Here is a 19,801-nt window from a genome sequence, read left to right as displayed (position 1 = left end):
GAATTAGTTTCAATATCTCAATGAAAAACATTGATTTTTTTTTTTAAATTAAAACAATAGGCAAAAAAAATGTTCAGCACCAGTCCTATTCATTGAACTCATGTTGAGCAAGGGGGTAGGCTACCACTGCAGATGGTCACATGCAACATATCCTCCCTCGTAATTAACCAAAAGAGTTTAGCAAGATTTTTAAAAATATGTTTAAAATGTGTTTTAACAGTGTAAAAAAGCAGACCTTAAAAAAAAGAAAAGAATCCCTGACCTCATGAAGTTACAGGTATGGGAACCGTTATCTGGAAACCCGTTATCCAGTAAGCTCCGAATTATGGAAAGGACATCTCCCATAGACACCATTTTATTCAAATAATCCACATTTTTACAAATGATTAGCTTTTCTCTGTAATAATAAAACAGTACCTTGTACTTGATCCAAACTAAGATATAATTAATCCTTATTGAAAGAAAAACCAGCTTATTGGGCTTATTTAATGTTTAAATGATTTTCTAGTAGACTTAAAGGAACAGTAACACCAAAAAATTAAAGTGTTTTGAAGTAATGAAGATATCATGTTCTGTTGCTCTGCACTGGTACAACTGATGTGTTTGCTTCAGAAACACTACTATAGTTCATATAAACAAGCTGCTGTGTAGAAATGGCGGAAATTGAAAAAAGGCTATATGGCACAGGTTAAATAGTGAATAACAGATAACATTATGTTCTACAGAGCTTATCTGTTATTATATAGTGATAGGCTGTCACAGACCAGACCACACTCCATAAATTGATGCAGTTAAAAAAGATTATTTTAGCAAAAGAACATCTTATCAAAGCCTTACACGTTTCGTACCTTGCGGGCACTTGTCATATGCTGACAATTGAACATACCATCATATTTAAATGAAAAAGGACCAATCAGAACCATGTTCCAGACAACCAATTCATGGTTCTGATGGGTCCTTTTTCATTTAAATATGACTGTATGTTCAAATGTCTGTCAGTCAAAGACTAAGTGCCTACAAGGCATGAAACGCATAAGGCTTTGCTGAGATGTTCTTAAATACTCTTTTTTAACTGCATCAACTTATGGAGTGTGGTCCGGTCTGTGTCAGCCTATCACTATATACTAACATATTGTTTGCCTCCCAGAGCTAAAAGTCTGGGGCTCGAGCACCTGGACCACCCATCATCCTTGGTAAGTTAACCCTCTTTCTTACCACACTCAACACTGAATGTCCATTTATATATAATACACAAAAGCCATGAATATTATTATATCCTTATAAACGGTGACTAGTGATGTCATCAGTTATAAACGGTGAGTAGTGATGTCATTTTTGTCACATGACTCACTAAAAGTTGTCTATTATTATAAATAAAGTACCCCTTGTTAGAAAATATGAGGATATTAGAAGTAACCTCGGAGTTCCATGACCTGTATAAAAGCACTTGGCCGTTCTGTCACGTGCTTTTATATGGTCATGGAACTCCTCAGTGACTTATCATATCCTTATATTTTACAATAGAGGGTACTTTATTCACTATATATTTTTTATATAAACAGTAGTAGTGTTTCTGAAGAAAACACAGCAATTTTACCAGTGTAGGACAACACTGCATTATATTTTTATTACTTTAAAACACATTTTTTGATGTTACTGCTGATTTAAGATATGAAGATCTGAATTACAGAAAGATCCATTATCTGGAAAACCCCAGGTCCCAAGCATTCTGGATAACAGGTCCCATACCTGTACCACATTCAGTCTAATATGAACAGCCACTCTGAATTTCAATGGAAGAAGAATTGGTCTTAGCAGTGTTAGGCTGCGAGAGGTCAGACGCTGTGAGGAAACAGCTGGGCAGAATACACAATAAGCCTCCACTGTCCCACGGGTCAAGTGCCTGTTACCAGTTGTCCAGAAAATCAAAGCCCGTCTTCAAGATAACATTGCTAGTGCTGATCTGTAAAAAGAGATGACAAAAAAAAGTTAGAAGTTGCAACAGCAATAGGTCTTTTTGTGGTTTCACTATTCAGTAATCAGGGAATCTTGACCTATAAGAAAACAGAAGATATGCATTATAGGCACATATAATCAGTTTGACTCTTAGGGGCAAATTTACTAAAGTGCGAAGTGGCTAACGCTTTGGGGTTGTGGCCTAGCTATAAGTCTCCTCTAGGAGAACTAGCCCTACAGTCTGGAAACTACTGCTATAAACTTGGGAGCAGCTGCCATTGCTTCAGGACTTCATGTGCAGAACCCCTAATTGAACATGTTGGACAACTGCAAACTAGCAAACATTTTAGCAGCTTTTTAGCAACACCTTATTGTAGTCAGATAGCAAATCTAGTATCTAAAAGAAGTAAACCTTTAGGGTAGGACTACACAGATGTTTTTGGCACGATCCGACGCAATGCAACAAAACGCCGCCGTCAAATCGCATGCGATGGAAATAAGGTAAGAGATAGAAATGACGGATCAACGCTGCGACGTCATCCGAAAATGCATTCATTTACCATATTTCCGTTGCATGCGATTTGACGCAGACGTATTGTCGCATCGCGTCGGATCACGCCGAAAACTTGCGTGTAGTCCTACCCTTAGGGTTAAGATGGTGCTTTGTGTCTATTTTTTTCTGCTAGGAAACAGCCTATTTGTTCTTACACACACCTGTTTTGGAAAATAATTGAAAAGAAATGACCAAGAAAAACATATATATATATATATATATATATATATATATATATATATATATATATATATATACAAATACAAGAGTCCTCTGCACTCAACCCATTATCAATATATTTAAGACAGAGACATTTTGTGCATACTGCTACTGAAAAATGCCTTACCCTTCAAACAAAACAGGGATTGTTTATCCATATATTGCAATATATTTAAGCTGGCCAACTACGTCAGAGTCATCCCATATCTGGCCAGTCCTATGCTCAATGGTGAGCACAACTTTCCCTTGTTATATCTATATCTATATATATATATATATATATATATATATATATATATATATATATATATATATATATATATATATATATATATATATATTCACGCACAAAAAAGTGACCACTCATTTATCCAGTAGTGCAAAACCTAAAAAAAAAGCATGATCAGATGGCAGACACTTTACAATGATTCAAATTCATTGTACATCTCAGGCTTTACAGAGAATCATGCTTAGAAATGATAAAGGAGAAAATCCTTGGGCACACAGGTTATTACTTATGAGAGGATATTATTCTTAGAAACATAATTATTTATTCTGAAGAGAAGCAGATGGCTTTGCAACAAATCATATACAGAAATAATACTGTTGCGTAATGCTCAGGGAATAATAGACTCACAGAAGAGCAACCTTTCAAACAGGATATATTAGAAATATCCGTTCAAAAATACAGTTCTTCCATCCAGTACCCTGCTGCTTAGAGAAGCATCTAGAAGCCTGAACTGACATTTTTGTTAGTGTAATGTGGGCGCTCTGGGAGTCTAAAACATCATAGTTCATATACTGGAATCTGTTGACACCTTTGAAATGAGTTTAAAGGTTTAATTATATCTATTTGTATTTGGATAGAGAATTGGCTGAAGAATAGTGTCAAGACCGCCGGGAGCGCGAGGAGTCGCGTCCGCTCCCGGCGGCGAAGAATCCAAGATGGCGGCGCCCAGGCAACCCACGTGGGTTCCGACGCCGGCGCAGTGACGCCAGCACGGCGCGCCGGTCGCAGGCGCGCTGACGCTAGCGCAAGGGCGCCAAATTCAAAGATAAAAGAACGCCTGAGGCGCCAAGATGGCGCCCGAAAATAGGATCCTGTTCCCTTAGAGATTCCTGGGTTCCCTTGCTGTTTCCCCTGCTTATAATCTGCCTGATTCCTTGGTGTGACCCCTTGCCTGGACCTGGACTTCGCTGATACTCTGCCTGCCATAGACCCCCTGCCTGGCCCTGGACTTTGTTTGTATTCCGCCTGCCTTTTGACCTGTGTTTGGATTTTGATTATTCTCTTGCCTTACCCCTGGATACCACGACCCTGATCCCTCCTGAGGGGCTTCCTCCTAGATCCGGACTACTCCCCAGAGGGGGCTCCCGGCTCCCTGACATTATTTTCGGGCCATGGATCCTTCTGAGGAAGCCACACCTGATGTCGGACGAGCGCTCCGCGGACTGGCATCCCGCATGGAGGACTAAGAAAACCAGCAGGTTCGCATTGGGCAAGCACTCGATGTCCTGCTTGCTCGAGTGCCTTCTGCGCCCTCCGCTGCTCCACCTACTGGAAATCCCCCCATGGCGGCAGCCTCTACGAACGCAAGCTACCCGACAGGTGAGCCTCGCATTCCACCTCCCCTTCGCTTCAGTGGGGACCCACAAGCCTGCAGGGGATTTGCCACACAGTGCCAAATTCAATTTGAGTTCCAACCCACACAGTTTCCAAGTGAGCGTTCCAAGGTGGGGTATGTGATGTCTCGATTGGAAGGCAAGCCACTGGAGTGGGCAACGTCTCTTTGGGAGAAGAATTCCCCGGTGACTTATGCTGTTAAAGACTTTCTCCAAGCTTTTCGCATAGTCTTTGATGCTCCAGGTCGGGTCACGAACGCCCCTGCCCGTCTCTTGCAGCTCCGGCAGGGAAGCCGCAGTGTCAATGAGTACGCTATAGACTTCCGAACACTGATGGCGGAGACTTCCTGGTGTGATGACGCTTACAAGGCCGTATACTACCAAGGCCTATCCATCCGTATCAAAGATGATCACGTCTCCAGAGAGACTCCTGACACCCTGGAAGGACTGATCGCTCTATCTATTAAGGTGGACACCCGCCTCAGAGAACACCAGGTGGAGAGAGAGCGCAGCAGACGATTTTCTCCCATGTTGGCCCCTCGCTTTCAAAGGCCGATTCTGCAAGCACCCGCTGTCCCTGTGACTCATGTGTCCACGTCTCCCCTGGAGGAACCTATGCAAGTAGGAAAAGCTTGCCTCTCCGAGCAGGAAAGACTCCGAAGACGAATGGCAGGTCTCTGTTTGTACTGTGGTGGGCATTCCCATTTTGCCAACGCCTGTCCTGCCAAAGCCAAGAGTTTTGTACCCCGAGGTATGTCTCAGGTTTCTCATGTAGGGGGCATCACTCGAGGGCCTCAGGAGAAGTATCAAGAAAATTCACGCAGACTTCTCCTTCCTTTGCAGATTCACCCTGGCAAGTAAGTCTATCTTCGAAAGGGCCTTCCTCGACTCCGGAGCGGATGGCAATTTCATGGACGCCTTCTTTGCCGAACGCATGAAGATTCCCCTGCTCCCATTGTCTTCACCCCTGCGAATTACCGCCATAGATGACAAACCCCTGGAGTTTGAATTCGTCACAATGTTCACGGCGGAACTATCTGTACAAGTTGGGGCGCTGCATCAAGAAAAACTTTCATTCTTCATCATCCCCTGTCCTTCTACTCCAGTAATATTGGGTCTTCCGTGGTTACGTCTGCATAACCCCACCATAGACTGGTCCACTGGGCAGATCTCTCGTTGGAGTTTATTTTGCCTGCAACATTGCCTTCCGCCAAAACCCCTCGAGAAGGTGAATGTCTCCACTGCGGAACTAAAGACTTTGCCCTCCACTTACAAGGGATTTTCCGATGTGTTTTGTAAAAAGTCTGCAGAGTTCCTTCCCCCACATCGCTCCTACGACTGTCCGGTTGAACTCCTGCCAGGAGCCATGCCCCCCAGAGGGCGCACTTACCCTCTCTCTCCTGAAGAGACTACCGCTATGAAGGAGTACATCCAAGAAAATCTCCAGCGGGGGTTTATCCGCCCTTCTACCTCTCCTGCAGGGGCTGGGTTCTTCTTCGTGGAGAAGAAGGACGGAGGCCTTCGGCCTTGTATAGACTATCGGGGCCTGAATAAGATCACCGTGAAAAACAGGTACCCCCTGCCCCTGATTGCCGAGCTCTTTGACCAGCTGAAAGGGGCAAAGATTTTCTCCAAGTTGGATCTCCGGGGGGCCTACAACCTCATTCGCATCCGGGAGGGTGACGAATGGAAGACGGCATTCAACACTCGGGATGGGCACTATGAATATCTTGTTATGCCCTTCGGCCTATGCAATGCCCCTGCCATCTTCCAGGAGTTTGTTAATGATGTGTTCCGAGATTTCCTAGGAAGGTTCGTAGTCGTATACTTGGACGACATCCTGATCTTCTCTAAGGACCTTGAAAGTCATCGCTCCCAGGTGAAGGAGGTACTCTCTCGTCTGAGGAAGAACTCTCTCTTCGCCAAGTTGGAGAAATGTGTCTTCGAGGTATCCAAGATCCCCTTCCTAGGGTACATTATCTCTCCAGAGGGATTTGAGATGGACCCCGTGAAAGTGTCGGCCATCCAGGAGTGGCCTCTCCCACTGAGTACCAAGGCAATCCAGAGATTCATCGGATTTGCTAATTATTATCGACAGTTCATCCGGGGGTTCTCTTCCCGCATTGCACCTATCCTGGCCCTCATCCGGAAAGGGGGTAAACCCAGCCTGTGGCCTCCATCTGCCATAGAAGCCTTTCAGTCCTTGAAAGAGGCCTTCACGTCCGCTCCTGTTCTCCGACATCCCAATCCTGCACTACCCTTCTGCATCGAGGTTGATGCTTCTGAAGTCGGAGCCGGAGCTATCCTGTCTCAGAGACACTCCACTGATGGAAAATTGCACCCCTGTGCGTATTTCTCCAAGAAGTTCTCATCCGCAGAGCAGAACTATGATGTCGGAAATCGAGAACTCTTGGCAGTCAAGCTTGCCCTTGAAGAATGGCGTCACCTCCTGGAGGGCTCTGAAATTCCTGTCCAGATTTACACAGATCACAAGAATCTGGAGTTTATACAGTCCCTCAAGAGGCTAAATCCCAGACAAGCCAGGTGGGCCCTTTTCTTTTCCCGATTTAACTTTGTTTTGACTTATCGCCCAGGTTCCAAGAATCTGAAGGCCGACGCCTTGTCTCGTAGCTTCACTCCGGTGGACCGTGACCCTGAGAGGCAGGAACCAATCATTCCACCAGTCAAGATCATTGCCTCTCTGTATCCCCAATTTGCCGACCAGATCCTGGCTGGGCAGTCCTCAGCTCCTCAAGATACTCCGATTGGCATGGCCTTCGTCCCTCCAGAACTTCGCCTGGCCATCCTGCAACAAACCCACTGCTCCAGGCAAGCTGGACATCCTGGTCCGGCCAAGACCCTTGAACTCTTGAGGCGCCTAGTCTGGTGGCCTGATATCCGCAAGGATATAAAGGACTTTGTGGCTGCTTGTAATGTCTGTGCCACTTCTAAGCCTAGCCATTCCCGCCCCAGCGGGTTGTTACAGCCTTTGCCGGTTCCCTCTCGTCCGTGGACGCACCTCTCTATGGACTTTATTGTCGAACTTCCTCCCTCCGGTGGGAATACTGTGATCTGGGTTGTCATAGACCGCTTCAGCAAAATGGCCCATTTCATCCCTTTGAAGAAGTTACCCTCTGCGGTGGAATTATCCCAACTCTTTATTAAGTACATCTTCCGCCTGCATGGTTTCCCGGTGGAGATCGTCTCCGACAGAGGCACCCAGTTCACCGCCAAGTTCTGGCGTTCCCTATGTAAAGACTTGGGAATAACACTTCAATTTTCGTCCGCCTACCACCCGCAGACGAATGGGGCAGCTGAACGTGTGAACCAAGCCTTAGAACAGTTCCTGAGGAACCACGTGTCTCTTTGCCAGGATGATTGGTCTGACCTCCTCCCGTGGGCGGAGTTTGCTCATAATAATGCATGTCATTCCTCCACAGGAAGGTCTCCATTTATGGCGGTGTATGGACAGCACCCTCAAGCCTTTCCTCAGGACTTCGTGTTGTCGGACGTCCCGGCTGCAGATGATCTGGCAGCCCATATGTTTGCTATTTGGGCTGCAACCAAGTCTAACCTGGAGAAGAGTGCTCTAGTCCACAAGACTTTCGCGGATCGCCGTAGAAGGCCCTCTCCTCCCTACAAGGTGGGTGATAGTGTCTGGCTCTCTTCCAGGAATATTCGCTTGAAGGTGCCATCTCCCAAGTTGGGTCCGAAGTTCCTGGGTCCGTTCCCCATCTTGGAGATAATTAACCCTGTAGCCATCAGACTTCAACTCCCACCAGAGATGAGAATCCCCAACGTGTTCCACGTCTCCCTGGTGAAGCCCACCGTCTCCAACCGTTTCTCTGGTGTCCAATCTCCTCCTCCTGCTGTCTCTGTGGAAGGTCAACAAGAATTCGAGGTGGAGAGAATCCTTGATTCCAGAATCTCCAGAGGGGTCCCTTCAATACCTCATCCATTGGAAGGGCTTTGGCCCCGAAGAATGCTCTTGGGAGGGACACCGTGATGTGCATGCTCCTCGTTTGGTAAGAGACTTCCACTCCAAGTTTCCCCAGAAACCAAGTCCCGGTGGTCCTGAGGCCCCCCGTGAGGGGGGGGGGTACTGTCAAGACCGCCGGGAGCGCGAGGAGTCGCGTCGGCTCCCGGCGGTGAAGAATCCAAGATGGCGGCGCCCAGGCAACCCACGTGGGTTCCGACGCCAGCGCAGTGACGCCAGCACGGCGCGCCGGTCGCAGGCGCGCTGACGCTAGCGCAAGGGCGCCAAATTCAAAGATAAAAGAACGCCTGAGGCGCCAAGATGGCGCCCGAAAATAGGATCCTGTTCCCTTAGAGATTCCTGGGTTCCCTTGCTGTTTCCCCTGCTTATAATCTGCCTGATTCCTTGGTGTGACCCCTTGCCTGGACCTGGACTTCGCTGATACTCTGCCTGCCATAGACCCCCTGCCTGGCCCTGGACTTTGTTTGTATTCCGCCTGCCTTTTGACCTGTGTTTGGATTTTGATTATTCTCTTGCCTTACCCCTGGATACCACGACCCTGATCCCTCCTGAGGGGCTTCCTCCTAGATCCGGACTACTCCCCAGAGGGGGCTCCCGGCTCCCTGACAAATAGATTACAAAGAGTGGTGGGAAATTGTTAGTGGAGTACTGCAGGGGTCTGTCCTTGGTCCTTTGCTTTTTAGAACGCAACAAGAAAAATTGCGGCACTATCCAACAGTATACATAGTTGCTGACTAAAGAGAGTCAATGGCCCGGGCATGTGAGTCTCCGAGCACCAAATGAAAGCAGCTAGTGAAAACCGTAGCTCACCCGGTGCAAGGCTTCACCTGGGTGCAAATTCCCCAGGTCTGTCATTTACTGGCTGAGCATTATCAGTAAAATAGATCCAACAATGTAGACACAATTCGCACTCACCAGTGACAAATGGTGGCTCAGGTGCAGCACCCTAAACCAGTACCTTAGGGTAAAAAACAGGTAAATCGTAGAATGAGCATGCACTCCTGAGACACTGGCCTGGATAAAAACTCGATCTTTATTCCATGAGTTAAAACAACATGTCCTAACGCATTATAATCACATAATTACGTATCTCTAGATACGAAACGCGTTAGGACATGTTGTTTTAACTCATGGAATAAAGATCGAGTTTTTATCCAAGCTGGGGTGTCTCAGGAGTGCGTGCTCATTCTATGATTTACCTTTGCTTTTTAGCTTGTTTATTAATGACCTTTATGTGGGCATTGTAGATACTATCTCTAGTTTTGCTAATGATACTAAATTGTGCAAAATTCTAAGCTCAACACAGGATGCTCATTATTCACTTAATAGTAGTGTGCTGGGGGCCACCTTAACTGAGAAGGATGTGGGTATTTTGTGGATAACAAACTGTGTAACTCTTGGTAGTGTGTTAGTTAGTTGCACTTTATAGATGGATGGTAAGGCCTCACCTTGAGTATGCCAGGCAGTTTTGAGCTCTAGTCAATAAGAAGGATATTAATGAGCTGAGACAAGGGCAAACAAGTGCAACTAAACTAGTGAAAGGAATAAAAAGATTAAAATATGAGGAATATGAGGAAAATGGAAAACGGATGGGGTTTTCTATGAAAAAAAGGTGCTTTTGTGGGCATTACTCATTACAAGTACATTAGAGAACATTATATATAAATAGTGGGGGTGCTTTTTTCCCACAGCAAAAAAACATAGAACCAGAGGCCACCCCTTGGAGAAACTGAATTTTCATTGAGGCAATGAGGTTGTGGAATGCCCTGCCAGATGAAGGCAGATTGTAATAATGCCTTTAAGAGGGGCATGGATGACTTCTTCGACAAGCATAATATCCAAGCCTACAGCGATCTCAAGATCTACTATTAGTGAGGTATAGGTATGTGTGTATATATTTTGATATATGTGAGTGCATTGCTAGATCTTTCCTAACCCAAATTATCTATGTAACATATGTAGCAGTTATTTTTAACTCCAGAATGTAGGTTAGACTAAGCAAATACATATTTAACAATTTCTCTGAAAGTGCTGCACAAATAAGTTGTATAAATATAGCAAAAAAATATGTTATTGCTACCAGAAGAAGAAAAAAAGTGTAACGCACAATGAGCACAATGTAGACTTTCTTCATTTGAAAGAATTTAAGAATGATTGACATTTTAATACCAACCTGTGAAAAGACCTGAGGTTCTGCTGAGAAATAATCATCAATATCTGGTTCCTTGTTGGCATCAGACAGTACTTGGGTTTCTGGTTGTGTAAGTAAGATAGCATCTTTAGAGCTACCAGTAGACTGGCTTGGCCGTGGTTTATCATTCTCTTGACTAAAAGAGGTCAAAATGTGGTCTGTTGTTTTTGGTTGTTTGGTCACAACTTGTGGTTTCTCAGATTCTTTGACAAAATATTTTTCCTTCTGAAATGAACCTTTTATGTTGTAGTTTGGAATTGGTGTCTCTCCCTTTTCTAAGGGCTTGATTTGGCCTGGGTTTATTAAGGACAACTGTGATTGTAAAACTTCATTGCCAGAGCACTCCAGGCTCATCTTTCTGAAGGCAGACTCCTCATGCGTTCTCATTGATTTGCCAGTGGACTTGGCTATTTGGTTTTCATGAGGTCTTTCAGTTAGCTGGGTGTTTTGCTCAGCTGTTTTCTGTGGTTGCTTTGGTCCTGTCTGTTTGGGTTTACTGGGAGAATCTTGACCAGACAATGACTGGCTCTATGACAAACAAGAAAAAAAAATGGCAGTAAGACATAATGCAATCATTTTGTTATTTTTTTGTTTTGCAACACCAGTAATTCTGAGGTTTTTAAGGCACATTGCTGCCCTCATCCCATTTCAAAAATGTTGATCTACATTTTATTTGCACCTCAGCCCAAAACCATATGTCTGTAAATGTCTGTGTAATGCAGGATATCCCAAACCCAGAACTAACTCCAAGGTTCTGACCTCGGCCCACTCTTCTGCTTTTAGCAGCTGCCTTTGGCTTTGAGTGGAGCCCTCCGCTACTAAAATCCCGCCAGGTCTTATTTGTGGGAGAACCAAGCAGAGAGTTCTGAGCAAGCAAGGAAACCAAGCGTGGTGTTATAGAAGGGGAAACAAGGAACATAGTCAAAGCCAGGCCGGCGCCCCCCTTCGCCCCACTAGATCACCAGGGTGAGTTCTCACAGTCTGTCCATATAATGCTTTCTCTGACTAAAGAATAATTTACAGGGAGAGGGATGCAGTACATAATAAAGTGAACTTTTAGTTTTCTTCATTAAACCTTTCTTTTGTAGATAAATATAAAACCACAAGCTAACTTTATTAAACATACAACATTAATCTAGGTTACTATGCAATCAAATATTTTTTGCACAGAAAAAGAAGCTTGTTTTTCAAGTTGATGCCCTTGGTCTTACAAAATGGAAATAAATCCCAGTGGACCTATTATCTAGAGCCAATGCCATCTGCCCTCTAATGGCTCCAACATACTCAAGATCTTCATAGTCTTCTGACAGCTTGTTGCAAAGGTATGGGATCAATTTCCTAAAAAAAACATTGTCCAAAAAGTTCCAAAATTAAGCAGTGCCATTCCCCGCAGTGACCTATTTAAACAAGCAGGGTTTTTTCTTACAGATATATTTTTCTCAGTAATATTAAGGCAGTACCTTGAACTTGATGATCACTTAGCTAGCATAAATCAATGTTGATAATAAAACAATCAATACAATTAATTACTTTGAAATGTTTCGTAGTAGTATTAAGGCATGGTGCCTCATATTACATATGCTTGGTCCCAAGCATTGTCTATAATAGACATGAGAAATCTGGTCCCAGACATGTTATATAAAGGTTAACTGGCCAAAAGCATGCAAAATCATAGCTGCACTGTTCTTGAGTATACGTCAGATGGCGTACATTACACAGATGGTTTAATATTACTTGGATACACCTTTGATTATAATTTTTTGGCTGCAGGAAAAGGTAGCAAATACACTTTTAAAAAGACATAACAAGTATTGTGTGTTGCTTTTCCAATTCAGAGGAAAAAAAAGGCAAGTCTATTTTTATAAATTATTCAGCCTGTAGGAATGCATGCTATGTCCCTGGCATGTATGCTCTCCTGTGCCCAGAAGTAATAGTTTAGCTTGGCAGGTTCAATGAGGATAAACAGCTGAGAACATGAAATCTAACAGAACAATCTTATAATGAAATAAACTGGAGGCAGATGGACAAAATGATGGGATATAAAAATTGTGTTTTCTAATAAATTCAGTTTGATTGGAATATAATGCATATTGGAAAGGAAACTTTTTCTGTTTCAGGCCAGACCATGCTCCCTTTATAAATCCCCAAATCAATAGGTTCCCAGAGGGTGCCCTACTTCTTCAGATCACTTCTCTGTTCTGTGCATCAAGTTCATTCCTACAATTTGGGATCAGTAACTAGCCACCAGTTCCATTCCTCACATCAGTTACCCTCTATGCTACTTATCATCATGATTTATTTATATAACGTCGACAAGTTACACAGTGCTTATGCCAGCAAAGGGGATGATAACCATAGCCCATAATGCCCTGTGGCTGTAATAAGGCTGTACCTTGAAAGCTTTACCGCCCTTTCTCCTTTTGTTTCGTTAATTTCTACCTGCATTTTAGGTGTATTTGTCAAGATGAGCACCCTATACCCAGAACAAACATCAAGCTCCCGGTCTCTGCTCACTCTTCTGCTTATAGCAGCGGTCATTGGCTTTAGGAGGAGGCCTTTGCTACTCAGATGCCTTCATGACTTAAGGTATGAGGAACAGGACAAGAGTTCTGAGCAAGCAAAGGGGCCAATTCATAGCAGATTGGAAGACAGGAGGAAACACCGAAGAAGCATTCTAGGAGGGAGACAAGGGTCAGTTTAGATGGAAAACAAGTGTAGTCGATTAACAAGCAAGGGTCAGTTCAGGCAGAGTTCAAGCAGTGTCAGATAACAGGCAAAAATCAGTAACAGAAAGCAATCCAGAAACACACCCAGGAACTATTAATATAAAAATTTTTGCGCCAAAGTGACATCATCACTTGCACCACGTAACCATGTCACCTGAGCATAGACCTGCAGAAGAAACAAAAGTTTGTGCATGCCTCAGTGGGCATCCCCGTGATGGCAGTGGCGGGCATCCCTGCTGCTGCCCCACTAGACCATCAGGTAATCTTACAGTATTTTATTTATATAGTACCATTTTTACATGCAATAACACAGACATCTGCATTCATTCCTTACATGTGAGGAACTCCCTGGTTTTTGGAACAGAGTCCTGTTGTGTTCCAAGCACTGCTCCTCCTGCGTGAGCCACAGGAGGCATTGTGGTGGTGGCCTGGCTCTGATAAGATGCCTGTTGCTCTGCTTCCTCCATGTTAGCCTTGATATCAGCCCAGGTCAGCCGTGATATCCTGGTTGTGTTCTTGATCCTGCTCCTGAAAGCTTGAATCTGATAAATCTTGTCTTGTTCCTGCCTTGTTTCCCTGCTCTGTTTCATATCTGCTCCCTGTTATTCCTGATTTTTGGATCTCCCGGTATTGACCTCAACCTGCTATTGACCTTGTATGAACTCTGCACGTCTCGACCTTTGGACTGTCCCTCAGCCGTTTCCGCAGCCATTTAAAACCTGGACTTGTTTTTGCTGCCATTTGAATCCTCCTGCAAAGGTCTGTGCAAATTTTTGTTTAATAAACACCTTGGAGCTATTCAGCACATAGGCTCCTATCTGTGAATCCTTACATTACATTTCAGTATGATACTTATACTGCTTGTGTTTGCTGCATTGGTTTCAACCCAACACTCACTGCATATTTAGGCATTATGTTATACCCTTGCATTTGGCTGCTCTTCCTGGAATATGATATTGGATGCACATTATATTGGATTATATTGGATATTGGATTGCATTATTTTGATCTCCCTATGTTTTAACGGGCATGGGAGCAGGATAGGAACAGATGGAAGAACAAAAAAATTAATTTAACTCTGAACAGAAATACAGACTGTACCCATACTTGGCGCTACAAACAAACACAATGTTCCATTTTTTGTGTGTGCCAGTGGCATTTAATCAGTCTAAAAACTCTCCTGTGATACACCTCCAGCTCTCTGACTGGTAAAATGGGAACGCTGGAGGGAAAATACGATGTGATTGGTGTGGCCCAAAACATGGCTGAATGAGTCACATGACTGGGCAGTTAATAGCTTTACTTTGTTTCGGAGGGACAGAGGCAATAGAAAAGGAGGAGGGGTATGTCTATTTGTTAGGCAGGATTTAAAAGCTCATCCACAAGAGTCCAGCAAATGAATTGTAGTAGTATGCTATAGACCCCCTAATGAAAGTGAGGAGGAGGAGTCTAGTTTGGGGAAAGTAATGATAACCGGGGGGGTTTTAATTACCCAGCCATTGACTGGAGCAACAGTACTTCCAGGTCAGTTAATGGGAACAAGTTTATAAACTTGTTGCATGACTACTTTATGGAACCCAGTTGTTAAGGAGGCAAACTAAAAAAAATGCTATACTGGATCGAGTGATATCTAACGATCCCAGAACATATAGCAAATGTGCATGTAATTGAACCCCTGGGTAATAGTTACCATAATGTGATCTCATTTGCAGAAAAGGCAAATGTGCTAAATCAGTTATTTTCTTTAGTATACAAGAGGAGCCGGAGTCTCTTCATAGCTGCACTGTTGTAAACAAAGCACCAGGACCAGATGGAATACACCCCCAGGTTCTGAGAGAGTTTAATTTAGTTTTAGACCAGCCTCTGATTTTCTAAGATTCGCTTTCATCTGGTATGGTACCTATGGATTGGAGAAAAGCTGATGTCATTCCAATATTTAAAAAGGGATTACGATCTCAGCCTGGCAATTATAGGCCAGTAAATTTGACATCTGTGGTGGGCAAATTATTTGAAAGCTTGTTGAGGGATCACATTAATAATTTTGTCCTAGTGAATGGCGTTATGAGCAGCAATCAGTATGGCTTTATGAAGGATAGGTCATGTCAAACAAATTTGATTGCTTTTTATGATGAGGTAAGTAAATGCTGGGCAGTAGGGAAGCAATAGATGTGATCTATTTGGATTTTGCCAAAGTGTTTGATACTGTGCCCCACAAACGACTGCATTCTACACTAAGGTCTGTTGAGCTTAATGAAGTTGTTTGCACATGGATAGGAAACTGAACAGTTCATTAATGACATAGGGGAGGGTATTGTAAGTATTGTATTAGTGTTTGCAGATGACACAAAACTCCAGCCCAATTAATTCCATACAGGATGCCGCATCCTTCCTTGCAACAGGATCTTGACAAACTGTTAATCTGGGCAGCTAAGTGGCAAATGAGATTCAATGTTGATAAATGTCATGAACCTGGGATGTAAAAATATCCAAGCCACTTATACCCGTTATGGGACTGCACTAGGCAAATCCATAATGGAAAAGGACCTTGGTGTCCTTGTAGATGATAAACTTGGCTGTAGCAATCAATATCAGTCAGCAGCATCTAAGGAAAATAAGGTCTTGAGCTGTATGAAAAGGGGCATAGATTCATGGGAGGAGGTGGTCATTCTTCCACTGTATAAAGCACTGGTAATGCCCCATCACCACCTCCTAAGCCTGCCAAACTTTTGCAGCAAGTAAACAATTAAAGTAATGATGCTCAGGTGTTTTTTAATAAAACATTTTTTAAATATTTAATGCAAATTTGTCATGTATATATATACAGACACTACAGCGTAATTTTTGTACCCAGAGTTCAGACCTGAGGATTGCGCTAACTCTTAAGCCTATTTCCCAAACCATCTACAGACTTCCGTTTCTTTCTTCACCGAGACTCTCTCTCCTCATTTATTTACAAAAGCTAAAACAGAGAGAAACACACAGGAAGAGCTGTCATGGCATGTAAAAGAGCAGATGGCGTGTGGGCAGTTATCCAGTCACCATTAAATGCGCACTTAATGCTGGCCACATTGCTTTTTGGAACCCTGGCATAAATTCTCAATGAGATATTAAGCAGATGAGTATGAGGGATTTTCATGCAAAAACAAAAAACTTCAAAAAGTTATTTCAAGTTACTCATGAAAGCAAAGGCAAGGGTAATAACATTGAAAATAGCTGCATGGTGCAAATTATATCTTACCCCTTTTCCTTATAAATTGTCCACCATAGGGCAGTTTTTGATTGAAACCATGACCTCTCAGACATTCAAATAAATACAAATATGCTGATAATTTAGGCACTCTGAGCCTCCCCATAAGTGTTTCCTGGAAGGTTTTCAGATGCCATCTTACTTCAACAGACTTACAGAATACAAAGCCAGTGCTAATTCCATACTTTTCACCCTAAATCACCCTTATATCTTGCAAAAGCCCAGCAGAGCAACCAGTGGGGGCTCACAAAAGAAAAACAGTGCTCAGTGCAACAGAATGCAAAATCAGAAAGGCAAATTGCACATATTTGCAAATTTAGCATGGAAATAATCTTAATTTCAGAGCCAGATAAAATATCTCCTTACGGACAGACTGTTTCTATTGGCCCCTAGAGTCCTGGGGGTGCAGGTCCTCTAACAAAAGGGCTCTGTACCTGACACGATTGTGTCCTCATGCACATGAGCTTGTGAGTGCAGAAGCTACACTAATTTCGCTACACAAATGGCTACCTATAAAGTATGTAGTATCTACAGGTATAGGATCTGTTATCCAGAAAGCTCGAATTAGAGGATGGTAATCTCCCATAGACTCCATTTTAATATTAAATTGATTTCCTTTTTCACTGTAATAATTAAACAGTACATTGTACTTAAGGTTGGCGCCTTTTCTGGAAAAAAATAGCGGCCTTCCTATATTTTTATGGGTTTTCCCTATAAATAACATTGGCATCAAGCAACATTTTTACTGGCCAGGCCAGTAAAATACTGGCCAGATGGCAACCCTAATTGTACTTGATCCAAACTATAATATAATTATATCATTAATCCTATTTTGAGGAAAAACATGCTTTTGGGTTTATTTCATGGTTAAATTATATTTTAGTAGGCTTAAAGTATACTAATTTAAATTACAGAAAGATCCCTTAGCTGGAAAACCCCAGGTCCTGAGCACAGGTCCCATGCCTGTACTAATTTCTACTGCAGAATACTTGAATATCAATATTTCTATAAATAGAAGTGTGTGTGTAAAAACATGATGTTAGGGTGGGGGTTGCAGTAGATTTACTGCCTAGAATAGGAGCACTCACTGCTGCCTCCATTGTGCAAGTCAGAAATGAACCAGGGGAGATTAAATACTAGAGACTGTGCACCTGTTGCATTATGATCTATAAGCAGTGCTGTGCCTATTAGGGCTCTTACTGACAAGCGGTTGTAGCTGCGCTCCCCTGCGTTCCGTTTTTCTGCGTTCAGCCACAGGGGAGCGCAGGAATAGACGCATTTAGCTTTTTTCAATGGGGCTGTACTCACACAAATGGAACGCAGGGGAGCGCAGCTACAACCGCTCGTCAGTAAGAGCCCTTAGGGTGGCACTTTGTAGGTTGTAGGACATCTAAGGATAATATGGATGTGTAATAGACAAAATCCCTAAGTAAAAATGTAAAATATATGTTTGTAGCCAGTGATTAGGCATGTCACACACTGAAACTCCCCTATTACAAATAATAATATTATAATAACAATAAAATAATTTGTCCCTTGTTGCCAGGGGCGATCCTGCCCAATTTGCCTCCCCCCGCCTCTCACCTTCAGCGCCGGACGGCTCCACGTCGCTAGTGCAATTGCACTCTCTGCACTAGAAGATCCGAATTTCAGGGTTGAAAACCGGAAATTCGGCTCTTAGTTACCAGGAGCAGCATTTTGGGGGGGCCACTGCTGTTAGAGGCGAGTGCCTCAACTCGCCTCATTGGCTTGTAGCCAAACATGAAGCTATTAGAAGTTAAGTTGGAGTTCTAAAACCTGTATAAAAGCACTTGGCCTGCTTGCTCTTTCTTTATATGGTCATGCAGCCCTATGTGACTTCTAATATCCTTATATTTGACAGAGGGGGGTAGATGTTTCCCTGTCTACAGACATAGCCTGCTCCTCCAGCTTCGGCAGAACTATAACTGGCAGCTAGAAGTTTTGGGAGAGGCTACAGAGAGATTTGAGCTGATTCCAGGTGCATTCATGGACATTTACACGAGTGTAACCCCCGCTGTCAGGTAATAAACAAACCTTCTCCTCCTCCTCCACGGAGTGTCCAAGCTTCAGCTCAGTGGGAGTCCTGAGAATGGGGCAGCAGGAAACCCCCTGGCAGTGGTGACACCCTCCGACTCCCCTGCGGAGCGCATAGCGGTTGTGGGTATTTGTGGCAACAACATCTCGCTCCCTGGGCTGTACCACCCGCTCCCCCTCCGGCCCGTAGCGTTGTCTCGTCCGTTCTTTGTCCTGCATGATCTTCTTGGCCATGGAGTTTAGAGAGGAGAAATAGGCAAAGCGGTTCCTCTCCTTTTCGTCTAGGGTCGGGTTTCCAGATGTGCAAGCGGTCCGGGCCGCAGCGATGGCAGCTGCCATAGAAGCCATTTCCCCGCTCTGGGTGTGTGTGTGGATCTGTTGATTTGGAGCCTAGTGTGTAACCTTCTCAGGCTAATGTCCCTCCGGTCAGAGCTCCTTCTTCTCTCCGCCTCTGTCCCCATGCAAAGCAATGCGCCCTCCCTCCGCCTTTTTACTCACTCCCAGTGTGAGGGCTCAGCGCTGTCCCCTCGTCTCAACCCTCAGGAGCCCCAGGCCCGCTCCCCCTCACACCAGCCCCAGTGAGTCCAGACATTCTCTAATTACACTCATTATATCGCTCCACACGGGTCTTCTTCCTATGGAGGCAGCAGGGGATCACTTGCTGTTACAATATGCCTTTCAGATTCAGCACAAACGCCTCATAAACTTGTGGCAAATGGAGTCTGTAGTTGAGAGGAGACATTTTGTGTAAAAAATTAGAATGTACCAGTGCATCATACTCATTTACATATAGAACAATTGTGCTTCAATAAGTAGTCTTTCAGGCCAGTGTTGGACTGGGACACAGGGTTGCCACCTTTTCATGAAAAAAACACTTGCCTTCCTATATATTTATCATTTTTCCCCTATTAATAACATTGGGATCAACCATCATTTTTACCGGCCAAGCCAGTAAAATACCGGCCAGGTGGCATCCCTACTGGGACACCAGGGGCCCACCCAAAGACCTTAAACCAGGGGCCCACCAAAAATACTTAGACCAGGGGCCCACTCTCAGTATTATTATTCTTCCTCTCCTCACTCAGCCTCTATTCTCCTAGTCTCTTTTCTTTACATACTATAATCTATTATTCCACCTATTTAGCCTCTTTGTTCTCATAGAAATAGGGAATGACTATGAAATAAGACAAATGTTTAGAAGAATGAGGGCCCACTGTTACACCAGGAGTTTCCC

At 43.8% G+C, this 19,801-nt stretch overlaps 1 protein-coding gene across 1 annotated transcript; it reads right to left on the bottom strand.

Annotated features, from left to right (window-relative positions):
- Positions 1-1,647: 1,647 nt before the first annotated feature.
- LOC108716675 (uncharacterized protein C1orf198) lies at positions 1,648-19,123 on the bottom strand. The gene is made up of 3 exons (XM_018262995.2): positions 18,568-19,123; positions 10,522-11,067; positions 1,648-1,963 (listed from the first exon to the last, which is right to left on the bottom strand). The coding sequence occupies exons 1-3, from the start codon at positions 18,913-18,915 to the stop codon at positions 1,907-1,909; spliced, it is 951 nt and encodes a 316-aa protein (XP_018118484.1). The 5' UTR covers positions 18,916-19,123; the 3' UTR covers positions 1,648-1,906.
- Positions 19,124-19,801: the final 678 nt, after the last annotated feature.

Source organism: Xenopus laevis, chromosome 5L, assembly GCF_017654675.1.
Source record: "Xenopus laevis strain J_2021 chromosome 5L, Xenopus_laevis_v10.1, whole genome shotgun sequence".
Lineage (NCBI taxonomy): Eukaryota > Metazoa > Chordata > Amphibia > Anura > Pipidae > Xenopus > Xenopus laevis.
The sequence above is the reverse complement of the archived record's forward strand: the minus strand, read 5'-3'. Positions and strand labels throughout refer to the sequence as shown.